This window comes from Oncorhynchus mykiss, chromosome 12, assembly GCF_013265735.2.
Source record: "Oncorhynchus mykiss isolate Arlee chromosome 12, USDA_OmykA_1.1, whole genome shotgun sequence".
Lineage (NCBI taxonomy): Eukaryota > Metazoa > Chordata > Actinopteri > Salmoniformes > Salmonidae > Oncorhynchus > Oncorhynchus mykiss.
In genome coordinates, this window is record NC_048576.1 from 57,170,791 (window position 1) to 57,187,188 (window position 16,398).

General features: G+C 41.3%; 1 protein-coding gene across 2 annotated transcripts in view; it reads left to right on the plus strand.

Annotated features, from left to right (window-relative positions):
- The window catches only part of LOC110537833 (carbohydrate-responsive element-binding protein), a 38,852-nt gene extending 24,276 nt beyond the window's left edge, over positions 1 to 14,576 (plus strand). Inside the window, exons 8-17 of one of the 2 annotated variants that reach the window (XM_021624252.2) lie at positions 5,613 to 5,764; positions 6,026 to 6,716; positions 6,915 to 6,988; positions 7,282 to 7,375; positions 7,476 to 7,588; positions 9,515 to 9,634; positions 12,701 to 12,828; positions 13,015 to 13,138; positions 13,491 to 13,620; positions 13,820 to 14,576. In XM_021624252.2, coding sequence (XP_021479927.2) covers positions 5,613 to 5,764; positions 6,026 to 6,716; positions 6,915 to 6,988; positions 7,282 to 7,375; positions 7,476 to 7,588; positions 9,515 to 9,634; positions 12,701 to 12,828; positions 13,015 to 13,138; positions 13,491 to 13,620; positions 13,820 to 13,965 — 1,772 coding nt within the window. In that variant the 3' untranslated portion in view covers positions 13,966 to 14,576. Of the gene's footprint in view, positions 1 to 5,612; positions 5,765 to 6,025; positions 6,717 to 6,914; positions 6,989 to 7,101; positions 7,376 to 7,475; positions 7,589 to 9,514; positions 9,635 to 12,700; positions 12,829 to 13,014; positions 13,139 to 13,490; positions 13,621 to 13,819 lie in introns of both variants that reach the window. The other variant, XM_021624251.2, reaches the window with a different exon arrangement.
- Positions 14,577 to 16,398: the final 1,822 nt, after the last annotated feature.

Consider the following 16,398-nt stretch of genomic DNA (forward strand, 5'->3'; position numbering starts at 1 on the left):
TCATAGAGGCGGGAATTGAATAGGGTTAAAACTAAATAAGTGATTGACAACAATGGGCTTCGGCCAGTATCATGGTGCAGGGATGTACTCACGTGTGTTTAATTGCTTTGACTGCTGTACTTTACAGTATTTGTCCTGAAAGGGTATACTTAGGGTTGTGGCGGTCACGAAATTTCGTCAGCCAGTGATTGTCAAGCAAATAATTGTCGGTCTCATGGTAATTGAACGTTAATTAACATAAACAAATTTAGCATCTCCTGGCTTCCGCACACAGCCTACAAGCCACTGATACAGACCTTTGGAACATCTATATTTTAAAAAGTCTAATACATCCATGTAATATAGCCTACAACTTCACAATAAATCCATTATTTATTTTAGAAGCATGAAATGTAGTCTATTTCAGAAAAACAGAACAGAATAACATACTCTGAGTTGTCCTATGCCAAATGGCTGTTGGCTACACTAGTTCATTTAGCAGACTTCTAAGATTTGCTTAGAATTCCATGGCATTATTTTCTCCAAACGATTTGAGGGAATGTGGCTATTCTGTGATGAGCGGTTAAAAAATAAATAGGTATTCCTATATGCTTAATTTGGAGTTATTAATGTAACTTTAGTTGTTCTACAAACATTGGGCTATATGTTTAGATTTCTAATACATCGTAAGGCTGCATGATGCAACTCTAATGATTGATTTGAAAAAAGTTGCTTGAAAGGCATGAGCTCTGCTTTGTTTTTTTGAGTAGGCTGTACACACTTTATCAGTCTCTCATTCAGAATTTGACAAGCACTTGATAATGCCTAGAATTTAACGGTGGAATCCCCATTGTATGGCCGTAATACACCCTAAAATCTATGCCATTTGCGGGCAGTGTGCCCTTCTCCCTGAGTGCTGCTCGCTCCATCACGTGGTCAGGTCTTTCTCACAGGCTACAAGTGAAGACAGACACATTGGGGACACAACTGCGTGCAACCTTATCCAATTCCTAGGTACATATTGATATTGAACTGTCTACATTTAATTTTCGTCAGCCAACAAGATGAGTAGGCCTAACGAACAGCAAAAGCACTAGGCTATGCCAATCTACTAACCCCCATAGTACAAAGATAAACCTATTCAATTCTGTGCGTAAATAAATATTCCAAACATAGTCTGCAACAGTTGTGGGATGCGATAGATCCCAAATGAATAAAACCACTAGCATAAAAAAAAAAACATTTTTATGCAATGTGGCTGACACAACAGATCAGAACGTTGAGCTTAAAATGTTGATAAGCTATTAGGCCATTTCTTAACATTATAAGTGTAGCAATGAAAACATGGTAGTAGGCTATAAGCTTGAATGTTTCCTTAGCAGAAAACACTATTATCAAAAGTGACCGCAAATGTGATTATGCATTTAATGCTTTTATTATAAAAATGCATTTTTATGGTGAAAATGATCTTCCTGAAGCTTGAAACTCACGCACTGCTTATGTACAGTGGGGCAAAAAAGTTTTTAGTCAGCCACCAATTGTGCAAGTTCTCCCACTTAAAAAGATGAGAGAGGCCTGTAATTTTCATCATAGGTACACTTCAACTATGACAGACAAAATTAGAACAAAAAAAAATCCAGAAAATCACATTGTAGGATTTTTAATGAATTTATTTGCAAATTATGGTGGAAAATAAGTATTTGGTCAATAACAAAACTTTATCTCAATACTTTGTTATATACCCTTTGTTGGCAATGACAGAGGTCAAACGTTTTCTGTAAGTCTTCACAAGGTTTTCACACACTGTTGCTGGTATTTTGGCCCATTCCTCCATGCAGATCTCCTCTAGAGCAGTGATGTTTTGGGGCTGTTGCTGGGCAACACGGACTTTCAACTCCCTCCAAAGATTTTCTATGGGGTTGAGATCTGGAGACTGTCTAGGCCACTCCAGGACCTTGAAATGCTTCTTACGAAGCCACTCCTTTGTTGCCCGGGCGGTGTGTTTGGGATCATTGTCATGCTGAAAGACCCAGCCACGTTTAATCTTCAATGCCCTTGCTGATGGAAGGAGGTTTTCACTCAAAATCTCACGATACATGGCCCCATTCATTCTTTCCTTTACACGGATCAGTCGTCCTGGTCCCTTTGCAGAAAAACAGCCCCAAAGCATGATGTTTCCACCCCCATGCTTCACAGTAGGTATGGTGTTCTTTGGATGCAACTCAGCATTCTTTGTCCTCCAAACACGACGAGTTGAGTTTTACCAAAAAGTTCTATTTTGGTTTCATCTGACCATATAACATTCTCCCAATCTTCTTCTGAATCATCCAAATGCTCTCTAGGAAACTTTAGACGGGCCTGGACATGTACTGTCTTAAGCAGGGGGACACATCTGGCACTGCAGGATTTGAGTCCCTGGCGGCGTAGTGTGTTACTGATGGCAGGCTTTGTTACTTTGGTCCCAGCTCTCTGCAGGTCATTCACTAGGTCCCCCCGTGTGGTTCTGGGATTTTTGCTCACCGTTCTTGTGATCATTTTGACCCCAACGGGGTGAGATCTTGCGTGGAGCCCCAGATAGAGGGAGATAATCAGTGGTCTTGTATGTCTTCCATTTCCTAATAATTGCTCCCACAGTTGATTTCTTCAAACCAAGCTGCTTACCTATTGCAGATTCAGTCTTCCCAGCCTGGTGCAGGTCTACAATTTTGTTTCTGGTGTCCTTTGACAGCTCTTTGGTCTTGGCCATAGTGGAGTTTGGAGTGTGACTGTTTGAGGTTGTGGACAGGTGTCTTTTATACTGATAACAAGTTCAAACAGGTGCCATTAATACAGGTAACGAGTGGAGGACAGATGAGCCTCTTAAAGAAGTTGTTACAGGTCTGTGAGAGCCAGAAATCTTGCTTGTTTGTAGGTGACCAAATACTTATTTTCCACCATAATTTGCTAATAAATTCATAAAAAATCCTACAATGTGATTTTCTGGATTTTCTTTCTCATTTTGTCTGTCATAGTTGAAGTGTACCTATGATGAAAATTACAGACCTCTCATCTTTTTAAGTGGGAGAACTTGCACAATTGGTGGCTGACTAAGTACTTTTTTGCCCCACTGTATATCAGTTAGGCTCTACACCCCTTTTAAAGCAGATTAATGTACTTCATTTGAATAAGTTATTTGGCCACTTTAGTTGTAATACAAACCTTATTAAAACATATAGGCCTATGGGCTAGGCTACATAAGGTGTGTGACTATGATTCGAGAAAGTAAAAACAAAAGGTTGTGCTGGGCATCATTCACAGGTGATAATATATAATTCACAAGTGATAGGCTAATATTGTCACCTGTATCGAAACAGGAGCAGCGGAAAAAATACATTTGATCTATACATTTAAATAAAGGAGGACGCTTTTCCCCATGGTTTATTTTCATGCCAGTCAGGTAGGCTATACTCCTGTAGTAATTATAATTAATGCGCTTAATATTAGGAAAGTTGAGAAATAAATATAGTAGGTCAAGCCAATAGAAAGCTGAGCCTCCTCTTTTTTAGTAGAGGCCATCACTCTGTTTTCTCACGCAATTGCATAGCCTATTGAAATGTTGCGCAACATGAGCTCATGCGCCATCATGAAGTGTTTGATTAGATTTTCAGATACATTTGCATTGATGTCAGAGTGATTAGAGGGACAATAGAGTGCTGAGTACCAGGCAGTTAGCAAGTTTAGTATGCTACTAATGGCCATCAGCAGCATCAGAGCTTGGAGAATCCTAATTGCCATGACTAAACAGTCACGTGGAATTTGACTGCCTTCATGACTCGTGACCGCTGGTGTGGTGGTAATACGGTCACTGCAACAGCCCTAGTTATTCCGTATTCTGCTTGAAAAGCATTTAGAACGAGGTGGAAACAATGTCTGTCCAGTTGGTACAGTATCACTGTGCCTTGCCAAGTTGGCAGTGGGCGAGTTGTTTTATGATGCTTCATGACCGCTGGCAAGGGCAGACATACTCTGGAAGCCCACCCAGTCAGATTCTATGATGTTATCATCACGCCACAAGCAGATAAGATCATAGAATTATGTAATGGATCAGATGCCTTTCCTGAGTTAGCAACAGACAGGCAAACATAATACTTATTGAAGTACACAGAATAGACTATAATAGAATTGACTGAAATAGAAAATATCTTTATTTATTTACATTTAACATTTTAATCATTTAGCAGATGCTCTTATTCAGAATGACTTACGGCGAGTGAGTGAGTGCATACATCTTTATACTTTTTTTGTACTTTTTTAAATCCAATTTTTTATCCATTTACACAAAAATTAGGACCCTACATGTACATTATTCAGTACAGATGTTATACTTGCCAGGACTGCAGATGTGTTTTATTGACAGTATGTTGATTGATCAACATGGTTCAGGTGTGATCTTTCCTTCAAAGTCGGTGACATTACTGCCATTAGTGCAACTAATGGCAGTAGCAACAGTCATCAAAATTGTTAAAAGGTTTTAAAAACAACTAATAAATGCAACATTTGGACAATGGATGAAGATACTTTTTGAATGTTTTATAATCCATCAGATATTGACATGATTATAGCACATAAAAAATGTACTGGCACGGACAAATAACGAATAGAGTTCAGGGATTGTGGATGGAATTCAGGTATTCATTTTATTGTCAAATGTCACCTTTTTTATTAGAATATATAAATTGTCTTACTGTATCAGGTATTTTTTGTGTATTTTGTGTTAAAATAAATTGAATTACATGCGCCTCATTTGCATAAATATGGTGGCTGTGTTTGCATATATGAACATAATAACATAAAGGTGTGGGACAGGGCTGCAACCACCAAACACTTGCTCTGTCTACCCTACCTTCACTGTTTAGACTGCCTCATTAATTACTGTTGTCACGTTCTGTTGCATAATTCAACAAGTGTGTTAATAGCAGGATAACACGCTTGGCTCTAGATTACACATTTTTAAGCATACTCTACATTGTTTGCAATTTCAGACATAATATCACTATAAACTGGGTGTTTTCGGAAGTTGCTTTCATTTCAGCGGATCTAATTTGTAAACATTTCAACTCTATTAAATTATTACTTTTTTCAATTCCACAAAAAAATGAACACCCCATCAAAATAAAGTGATCTGTCTTCTCTTTCTGGTGATGTAAGTGTCGAGACTGTGTGTTTAATCGCTGACAAAGCTTTAGCGTTCTTATAGATTCAACAGTAGAATAATGTATTCCATTAAGCCCATTTCAACCATTGCCAGGGTGTGTTTGACAGGTCATTACAAACATTTCCGCGGTCATAACGTTAACGGGAAAAAAACGTCACGCATAAGCAAGAGTATGAAAGAGTTGCAGGAGTAAAATGAAAGCAACCAATCCAGCGAGATTTAAGTGACAAGTGGATTTTGCACCCCACAACCACAGGAAATAGATGGCTGAAAAAGACAGATCCTCAGGTGGGTGGGGCATATGCCTTGCTAATCTCCTTCCATCTGTCCATGCAAGTTCTACCTGGAACCAAAATGGGCTCTCCTATGGGGACAGCCAAATAACCTTTTTTCTAAGAGTATATGGTTGATGATTGTCTTTTTTCCTGTCCTGTGTTAGATATCTTTATGAGCTACCGGGGCCAGTCATTGGAGCAGGCTGCTTATGCTGACTGTGGCTACTTTGAGAGCTCCTCCAGCGGGGCTTTCCCCTCTGTGTCCAGCCCTGTGGTCACCGTTCCACAGCTACACGTCGACACTCAACTAGCTCAGGTACAGTAGCTAAGCGCTTTGCTTGACACTTTGGAAACTGTTGTTCTTCCACTGTTAGGGGATGGAAAAGTGATGAAAAAGTAAACGATTCACATGAAATTTGGCACATATTGCCTGGACTATGTATTCTTTGTTTTGGGTTCCTGCGTTTTCATTGCATAGTTTGTTTTACTGTTTACTGTTAAAGTGATAGTTTATCATATAAATTGTACCCAAAATGTTTTAGTCATGAATGAAACTGACAATGAATCTCTCTTCCAGTCCAACCTCTCATCTGACAGCCTGTCTCAGCCCTCTTCATCCAACTCTCTGTCAGGCCCTGGCTACCACAGACAACCCCTGACCTCTGAAATTACCTTCAACCCCACTAACAACCCCAAGTTCAAAGGTCACCAACAACAGGATTTCCACAGCGAGTACCATACTCCCAGCATGGTATCAGGGGCCATGCCCTCCTATGGACACCAGGCTTACTCCGGCGCCGCCGTCTCCATCGCAACCACCAACATACAACAGCAGCCCGTCTCCCCAGGAGACGGAACCTTTTTGTATCCGCCTCCCTGTCACAAGTACGGTTACCACGCCACCACTGCCAGCTCAGTGACCTCTACCGTCATCACCCACACGGGATCCACTATGGGTGGCAGTATTCTGGGATCGGATCCCCAGGGTCATCACGGGTACTCCACCACGGGAGACATGTACTCCCCAACATCCTGCCTCTCTCAGGGGTACTCGTCCGTGGTCTCGGCCCCGGCCCTGCCCTCTCTCAGTGTACCTCCTCACTGCTTCTCAGCCCCACAGCAGCCGGGTGTGGCAGGTGGTAGAAGGGGGAAGCACAAGCAGAAGACAGCAGTGGGGGTGCAGATGGGGTCCCGTCTGTCCACCCCTCAGACGGCTCCCCCCCAGACCAGCTTCCTGGCAAAACTACTGTCCTCCAGCACCCAAGAACGTGAGCATATCCATTCACTTAGTTTTTCCTTCATCATACTTTCATACTGCAGTGATACACTGATGCACATGCCGTTCCAACACTCTTGGTCTTGTATTCACCATTATCCACTATCACTGTCTTACAGAAACATTAACCAAAACCATTGTACGCTTGTTTTACCTCCGCACAGTTCACTTTTGACCATCTTGTTTTTAGGCAAACCAACGCTGGGATTCGATGCAACTTTAGTAGCAACCAAAGGGCACAGGTCAACCTCTCCCAACTCTCCAGTAAGGCCAATATAGTTTATTTAGTTAACACAGGTGTGAGTTTAAAAGACATAATTCAAACCTTTACTGCAGATTACAGTTGTACTTTTAAGCAGATAATGTGTTTGGTTCAGCATTCGAGCAGCAGCATGCGTATCGGAGGAGTGTCTGGATCTCAGCTGCAGCCTGGGTCTCCCTGGCCCTCAGGGATCCCACTTCTTACACCAATTCACTGCCAGATGTCTACCCACAGCCACGCTGGTCTATACACTAGTACCTCCCACGGATCTGCCGTCTCTGCTCTCCTCACCCAGGGCTCAACACACCCCAACATACCTCTCCTCATCCCCAAGACAGAAAAACTCTCCCCCGTACAGATCTACGGTTCTGAGAGAACTAGTTTAACAGGTAATTAAGGACGAACATAATTTCATGTAAAAATGTTAACATGTCATGTGTGGTTGAAAAGCAAAGAAATCCATTCCTCTGTTTGTTTGTTTGTTTTTAGTGAGCTTCTCGGGACACTCAGGGCAGATGTCCCCAACCAACCTTCTAGAGAGGGCATCCAACACTGAGTCTCCGCACTCCTTACCTGGACATTCCAAAATGGAGTCAAACAAGGTGAGCAAAAACAACTTCACCATTCATTACTCAACACACATCCTATGGAATACCTAAAAGTACTGTCTGATAGAAAGACAATGATGAATAAACAAAATACTGAAAGGGAAAGGTAAGTTGCTATTGTGTCGTTCCTAAATTGAACTCGAGGTCAGACGACTTATGTGTTTTTCCCCCAATCAAATCAAATCAAATTTTATTTGTAACATTCAACAAATTAAACAGGTAGACCTTACCGTGAAATGCTTACTTGCAAACCCTTAACCCACAGCGCAGTTCAAGACATAGAGTTAAGAAAATATTTACTAAATCAACTAAAGTAATAAAATAAAATAAAAAGTAATACAATAAAATAACAATAACGAGGCTATATACAGGGGGTACCGATACTGAGTCAATGTGCTGGGGTACAGGTTAGTTAAGGTAATTTGTACATGTAGGTAGGGATAAAGTGACTATGCATAGATAATAAACATTGATGTCAATGTGAATAGTCCGGGTGGCCATTTGATTAATTGTTCAGTGGTCTTAAGGCTTGGGGATTTTGGGATTTTTTGGGCCTTCCTCTGACAGCCTAGTATATAGGTCCTGGATGGCAGGAAGCTTGGCCCCGGTGATGTACTGGGCCATACTCACTACCCTCTGTAGCGCCTTACGGTCTGATGCCGAGCAGTTGCCATACCAGGCGGTGATGCAACTGGTCCAGATGCTCTTAATGGTGCAGCTATAGAGTTTTTTGAGGATCTGGGGACCCATGCCAAATCTTTTCAGTCTCCTTAGGCTGAAAATGTGTTGTCGTGACCTCTTCACTACTGTCTTGGTGTGTTTGGACCATGATAGTTTGTTGGTGATGTGGACACCAAGGAACTTGAAACTCTCGACCCGCTTCACAATAGCCCCGTCGATGTGAATGGGGGCGTGTTCGGCCCTCCTTTTCCTGTAGTCCACGATCAGCTCCTTTGTTTTGCTCACGTTGAGGGAGAGGTTGTTGTTGTGGCACCACACTGACAGGTCTCTGACCTCCTCCTTATAGGCTGGTTCATCGTTGTCGGGGATCAGGCCTGCCGCTGTTGTGTCGTCAGCAAACTTAATGATGGTGATGAAGTCGTGCTTGGCCACGGACTCAAGGGTGAACAGGGAGTACAAGCGGGATCTAAGCACGCACCCCTGAGGGGCCCCCGTGTTGAGGATCAGCGTGGCAGATGTGTTGTTGCCTACCCTTACCACCTGGGGGCAGGTGGTAAGGTTAGGCAACCGCCAGGAAGTCCATGATCCAATTGCTGAGGGAGGTGTTTAGTCCCAGGGTCCTTAGTTTAGTGATGAGCTTTGTGGGCACTATGGTGTTGAACGCTGAGCTGTAGTCAATGAACAGCATTCTCACATAGGTGTTCCTTTTCTCAAGGTAAATGTCCTGTTGGTTGGATAGTCTTGAGCGGAGTTTATTTTCAAGTGATTGCACGTTGGTCGGTAGAAAGGATGGTAGAGGCGGGTTACCCACTCGCCGACAAATTCTCACAAGGCACCCCTACCTCCGCCCCCCTGTATTTTCATATTTTCTTCATGCAAATGATGTGGATTTGGGCCTGGTCTTGGAGATGCAGAATATCCTTCGCGTCAGACTCATTAAAGAGTCCAGTTCAAGGTAAGTAATCCCTGTTCTGATATCCAGAAGCTATTTTCTGTCATAATAGACGGTAGCAGCTACAAAATAAGTTACAAACAATGTGAAAAAATAAATAAATATCACAGTTGGTTAGGAGCCCGTAAAACGGCAGCCATCCCCTCCGGCGCCATTCTTCATTGCACTCCACCCGTGTCAGAGAAATGAACAGTGTCTGTGTTGAAGAGACCGTCGATAGATAGATTTTGACAATCTCAATTTATAAGCACACAGTTCCTGATTTATGAGGGGTGTGTTTGTTGCAGACAGAGACCAGGAGGATAACTCACATCTCTGCTGAGCAGAAGAGACGTTTCAACATCAAGCTAGGCTTTGATACTCTACACAGTCTCGTCACCACACTAAGCTCTCAGCCAAGTATAAAGGTAGGTACTGCAGTACGATATCCAAGACTCCGATTTTTCACGTTAAAAAGTGTGCCAAACAAAAATCTTTGATTGCAAAGTTAAACAAACCACACTCCTCTATCCACCAGGACTACTTTTAACCATTTCCACAGGAAATTTGACAAAAATACATGTAAAGAGCAACAGAATGACCCTCAGTTTTTTTTATGTGACCACGTTTTCCAAAAACTCAGTTAAATATCTACTCCGAATTAAGATTCAAAGATCTTAATTCAGAAAGAATGGGGTGTCAGCTATGACATGACAACTTGAGTGTGAAAAAATATGTTCTGGTTCAGTACAGTAAAGTACAGTACAATACAGTAGATTATACTGTACTCTACTCTATTGTGCTGTACTGTACTAAACTGTACAGTACAGTACTGTACTATATTGTACTGACCTGTACTTTACTTTCCTTTACTGTACTGTACAGTGCTGTGCTGTGCTGTCCAAACCTGTGAAACAGACGTCTATGATGGGTTCAGATTTGGACTGATCAAATTTCAACTACTTTTCAACGTCCGGTGTTGGTCGATGCACAGTGGTTGAGAGGGCTGGTTACAGTAAATGGAAAGAGAGTGGGCTCATGGGTAGTTGTCAGTAAGAGCCGGGAGAAGTGACATTAACTGGAGAGAGAGAGAGAAGAGAGACTGGGAGAGAGAGGGAGGGGTTCTTCAGACTGTTTTCACTCTCTTGCTTTAACTACCATGTTACAGAAAGAGAAAGAAAAGAGTGGAAGGTAGGACAGTAGCAGGTGACCCAACTGTGGTTTGTAACTACTATGAATTCCCATAGGCAATTCAGTTGCAGTCATTCTGTTACTGATTTTGGGTTATTCTGTTACTGATCTGGTAGCAGAATGATGCATTTTAATCACTTAATAAATCACAAACCAAATTGCTATCAGTAGAAACACTATAGCTAATTGGTCGGTCTACCTTTACTTGTTACTTCTGTGAATTTTCATTATCCTTTCTCCTCATGAGGGTTGAGAAATTAGAAAATATCTTAAAGATATGTGGGTTTTTGGTCACAGAAGACAAATCATTTCTGCACAACTAACTATAAATGTTGATTTTAGTTGGCAGGGCTCTTTACTTCAGCGTTTTTGTGTTTTGATGTATTTCTAATACCTTATAAGACTTTTGCTACCAGGTGTTTTCCAATACCCCTTTTCCAACTGTTTGACCATAAATCAATGCCTTTGCTTTTTAAAATTTGGTGAGAATTTTTTTGATTTTTTATGTGCCTTAATTTCTCAAATATATAGGCTCTTATCATTCAGTTAACACCAACTTTTATGTGCTACTATGAACTCCATATGTTAGTGCTCATGCAGGTTTTACATTGGAAATGCCTACTGCACAAAACAAGGCATAGTGGAGCAGAGGATGGGAAGCTGCAATGAGCCGTATTTAGGAACTGTTATCCTGTCTACGATACTGGTTCCCAATTGGGAATCAACCCTCCCACGTTCAGCTGAAACGGTGGCGCATGGAACGCAAAAATATTCTTAAAAATATTTAACCTCCACACATTAACAAGTCCAATAGCTCAAATGAAAGATAAACACCTTGTTCATCTAGCCAGCAAGTCAGATTTCTAAAATGTTTTACGGCGAAAACATAGCACATATATATGTAAAACCACCACCAGACACAGCTCATTTGAATAGCCAAAACATGCAATCAACAAACGCAGGATTAAAAAATAAATCGCTCACTAACCTTTTGAAAATCTTCATCAGATGACAGTAATATGACATGTTACACAGTACATATTTTTTTTTTTCAATAATATGCCATTTATATCCATAAATGTCCATTTACAGTGAGTTCACGTTCAGAAATTACTCAAAAATGCCCGCAGGAAATCTATGTAGCGCGGCAAGATAACGTAAATAGACATCATAAACTTTGACTAAATATACATGTTCTACATATAGTTAGAAAGATACACTGCTTCTTTATGCAACCGCTTTGTTAGATTTATTTTTAACGTTACAGAAATCGCACACTATTCTATATGCTGAGACGGCGCTCAGTTCCAAGCTACATTTCTACGTAATGTTGGAGTCAACAGAAACACAGATTTAAGCATAAATATTCCCTTACCTTCGATGGTCTTCGTTCAGAATGTTCTGGAAGGCTTCATACTTACCCAATACATCGTTTGGTTTCAAGTCTTGCGTCTTTGTATTAGCTACTGCTAATAACATCAGCTGAAATGCACCCAAAACGTCCTCTGGTCCGGAAAAGTTGCGCATCAAAACTTCAAAATTACATATTATATGTCGACTAAACAGGTCAAACTAAGTGCAGAAGCAAGCTTTATGATGTTTTAGACACGCAAAACAAACTTCAATTCAATCGGCCATCGTCTGCCCTTCTCTTGAGTGCTGGAACAAAGGAATGGCTGGGACCAATTCGCGCCCATACGCACAGCCTATTCTCTCGTGGCACGCACTAATTTCACTCCCATAGGGTCAATTCTCGCGGGATTTGAACGATTCAAAGCTCTACTGAAAGAGGACATCTAGCGGAAGAGATAGAAAGTGTCCCCAGAATCATAACTGGTTGGGAAGGGTGGGGGCCATGACGTCAAAGTTGCTCCAACTTTCATGGCCACAAAAACTAGTTTGGAAGAATGCCTGCCCTGTGAGTTCTGCTATACTTACAGACATAATTCCAACGGTTTTAGAATCTTTAGAGTGTTTTCTATCCAATAATAATTTTTATTTGCATATATTAGCAATTTTTGACAGATTTTTTTTTCAGTTTACTAGGGGTACCCAATCTCTCCAAAGGGGGCGTATGTCTGCCATATCCTTAACAGGATTTATCAACACCAATCACCTCAATTACAGTAACACAGAATGGTTTTAGTAATCATATCTTGCCACTATTCCAAACACACAGCATGAGATTCCGTGTGGTGTTGTTGCCCAGCAGTAACCCCTTTGTTCCATAGAAATAGAACAAGTAAATACATGGAGCATTATGTATCTACATTATTGTCTCTGTGCTCTGTCCCATGTCCCAGGTCAGCAAGGCTACAACGCTACATAAGACAGTCGAGTACATAAGTAAGATGCAGCAGGAGAGATCTCAGCTACATGAGGAGGCTCAGAGACTCAGGGACGAAATTCTGCTCCTCAACTCTGCCATCAAGTAAGACCACCATCTTGAAACACATTAAACATCATCTGTGTGTGTGTGTGTGTGTGTGTGTGTGTGTGTGTGTGTGTGTGTGTGTGTGTGTGTGTGTGTGTGTGTGTGTGTGTGTGTGTGTGTGTGTGTGTGTGTGTGTGCGCGTGTGCGTGTGTATGTGATCATACCACTTCTCTCCCGATGCAGTGTATGCCAGCAGCAGCTGCCTGCCACCGGTGTGCCCATTACCCGTCAACGCTTCGACCACATGAGGGAGAAGTTCAGAGAGTACGTCCGGGCGCAGACACTACAGAACTGGAAGTTTTGGATCGTATCTTTAAACTCAGTGATAGCACATTTAGGAGAAGCATAGATTCAATGTTAGATCCAGACCTGGGTTCAAATAGTATTTGTTTTCTTTCAAATAATGTACTTTTTCTGGTGTGCCAGATGGTCTTTTTTTTTTAAATAGATGACTCCATTGTTTACATTGCACCAGACAAGATCAGTCAACCGCGCCTACAGTATTTGGAAAAAGCTAATCAAATTGTCTGTTTTTGACTAGTAGCTCACATATGAACAGCCAATGAACAGATATGCATATTTTGTATCATATATTGTAAATAGTGTCATGTGTGTCATAATAATACATGAATCAGGTGCTTTCCTAAACACGGGCTCAGTTCAGCATTATCATAGAGCCCTTGTTTGAGTCCTATAACGGGATGGTGTCCACAGCCAGTGTTGAGGATCTTTGTCGCACCACTCTGTCCTGGCTGGACCAGCACTGCTCTCTGCCTGCCCTCAGACCCAGTGAGTTCAACATCACCAGCTTCAATGACTATCAGTTCGTCATCTAGTCTGTCTGTCTGTTAGTCATCTAGTTTTTGCCTATCTGTCTCTGTGTTTATCTGTCTTCTGTCAGTTAGTCATCAAGTGTTACTATGTGTGTCTGTCTCATTTTTCTCTTTCTCTCGCTCCTCATCTCCCTCTTACCTGATCCTCTCCTCAGTGGTCCTTAGTTCACTCCGTCTCCTGAGCACCTCCACGTCCATCCTGACAGACCCCAGCCTGGTGCCAGAGCAGGCCACCCAGGCGGTCACCCAGGCTAAGGGCCTCCCCCAGCCTCACCTCCCTGGCCAACCGCAGGACCACTGAGAGACCGTAGCCTGCTCCCCAAGCAAGCCACCCAGGTTGTCACCCAGGGCCTCCCCCACCCTACCCATCCCCAGGACCACTCCCCCTCCACGTGGCCCATTAACAGGGAAAACACACAGCCTATGTGACCCTATGGAACATTATAGTACCCTGTAACACAAAAGCCCAGTGACCCTACTAAACATTTTGAATACCGTAGATTGAAAACCAAACGGTGCCACTGGATCACAGAGCTGAACCCACTTTCAAGCACACATACAGTAGGTATGGTACGGTTTAGTGCCCAAAATAACTATATGATTCTCGGAGGGACCAGAACCTTTCTATCCTTTACAAAAGGGATCATGTATATAAGGAGGACTGGAGGTTCAGCATGGAGGGACTTAATCCCAGACCAACACCCACCACCTCACCCTTTCCCGATGAACCAATGTACTCGAATAAGCACAAAACATTCCAAAGCTATAATCTCAGTTATATTCTTAGCTCTAACCTTTCTGTAAGGTTACCTCGTATAATGCACTTTTATGGGTGATTTTATAGTGCTGAAATAATTTTGAAGTGACCGTTTTTGTGTTCTGTTGTCCCAATAAAATTCAAATGAGGGAAGAGATATTGAACGGGGGTGCTTTTCAATCCACATAGGCTACTATATCTGTGAATGAATTATGTAACTATAATTATATCCTGTAGTTATATCATTTTGAAATGACATCTGGTAACACAGCTGCCAAAGGTATTTAACTATTCTGTGCTAATTGTCTCTCAGGTTATGATTGTATTGTATATTGGAAGTATGGTCATACCCAACAACACACTATCCCCTGCTTAATAAAACTGTCTTGAAGGCAAATAGATGAGCCATATGTTTCCTACAGGCATGCTAATATTTCGATATTAATCTGATTATGGCAATACTCCGAGTTTGGCATTAGTCATTTTAACGCCTTACTCTGATTATGTTTTTTGGAGTAAGGTCATAATCTATGCATAAACTGATTAAAACACCCGGATTTTCAGCTCTTTCAAATATGTAAACCACACAGATGTAATGATATTCTTCGTCCTCCTCTGACGAGGAGTAAGAAATGTCGGACCAATGCGCAGCGTGGTATGTGTCCATGTTAATATTTAATGATTCAACTGAACACTGAAAATACAAAATAAAAAACGTGAAAGACAGAAACGAAAACTAAACAGTTCTGTATGGTGCAGACACACAACAGAAAAGGGAGGGATGAGGGATGGGCCTGGAGAAAGGTCACCACTCTCAAATGCATAGACAGAGCTATGGAAGCAAGGACTGACCATCCATGGACTGAGCATCCCTTTTAAAATTCAAGTTTTAACCATGTTTTGAGGCTACAAATGATTTGTTTAAATGAACATTGTTTACAAACATTGGAATAATACAAGCTAACATTTTGGGTTATCATGGGCTATGACAGTTGAATTAAGTTAATGAGGCATATATAAGTTATTTTCTCCAAGAATCAAATGGTATATATTATGAATTTACAAGTCCAAAAATTGATGTAGCAACTGCAGACTGCCCCTTCAATCAGAGTACCTGTGGTGTGTTCTGTGCATGTCCTATGTGATACCTGTATATTTAAAATGTTTGGCTGAAGGAAAGCTGCCTCTTCCGATATGTAGACTACGCGCAGACTACGCGCAAGTATAACACACAAGGTGCAATTTCAAAATTGTATTGTGCATCAGCAGTTTTCCACTTGTTATGTCAGTCACTGACAGTCACTCAATTAGCCCATGTCAGCTAAACATTTTTAGATTGCAGGTTAAGGTAATCTAGCCAGTCATCTAAACTGGTTATTTGGATCTTGGATGCTGATTGATTGATAGCAGATCCCCGGGTAATTCTGGTTCACAGCTCCATTTAAATTGTGCCAAAGCCCAGCCAGGCCATTCATAAACTTCATCTCCCCTGGAAAAAAAAGCGGCAAGACATTATTTCCCCATGCTTGTAGCCTAGCATTTACAACATTGAGGGTTTGTCTAAATCAGGGGTGCTCAAAATTTTGGTATTGGTGGGCCAAAATATAATCTGAGTGGTAGACCTCAGGCCGAACAAATAGACAATATTTATTTAGAAAAATGTAAAGTAAACAATAGCTATTTCGAGTCTTTAAACAATTGCTTTTTTGAAACTAATCATAAAATTACACTTAAAACAATCAAATTGTAGCCATATAACTTGACACATAACAACACATTCGGATTAACAGTATTAAAGATGTATTACATTTTTATCATTGTAACATATAAACTGCAACCATTAGCCCCTGGCTATCCCTAAATAAAATAAAATTGTGCTTTCTGGTTTGCTTAACATAAGAAATTAGAAATTATTTATACTTTTACTTTTACAGTGGTTGTAAAAGTAAAGATACATTGATAGAAAGTGAAAGTCAG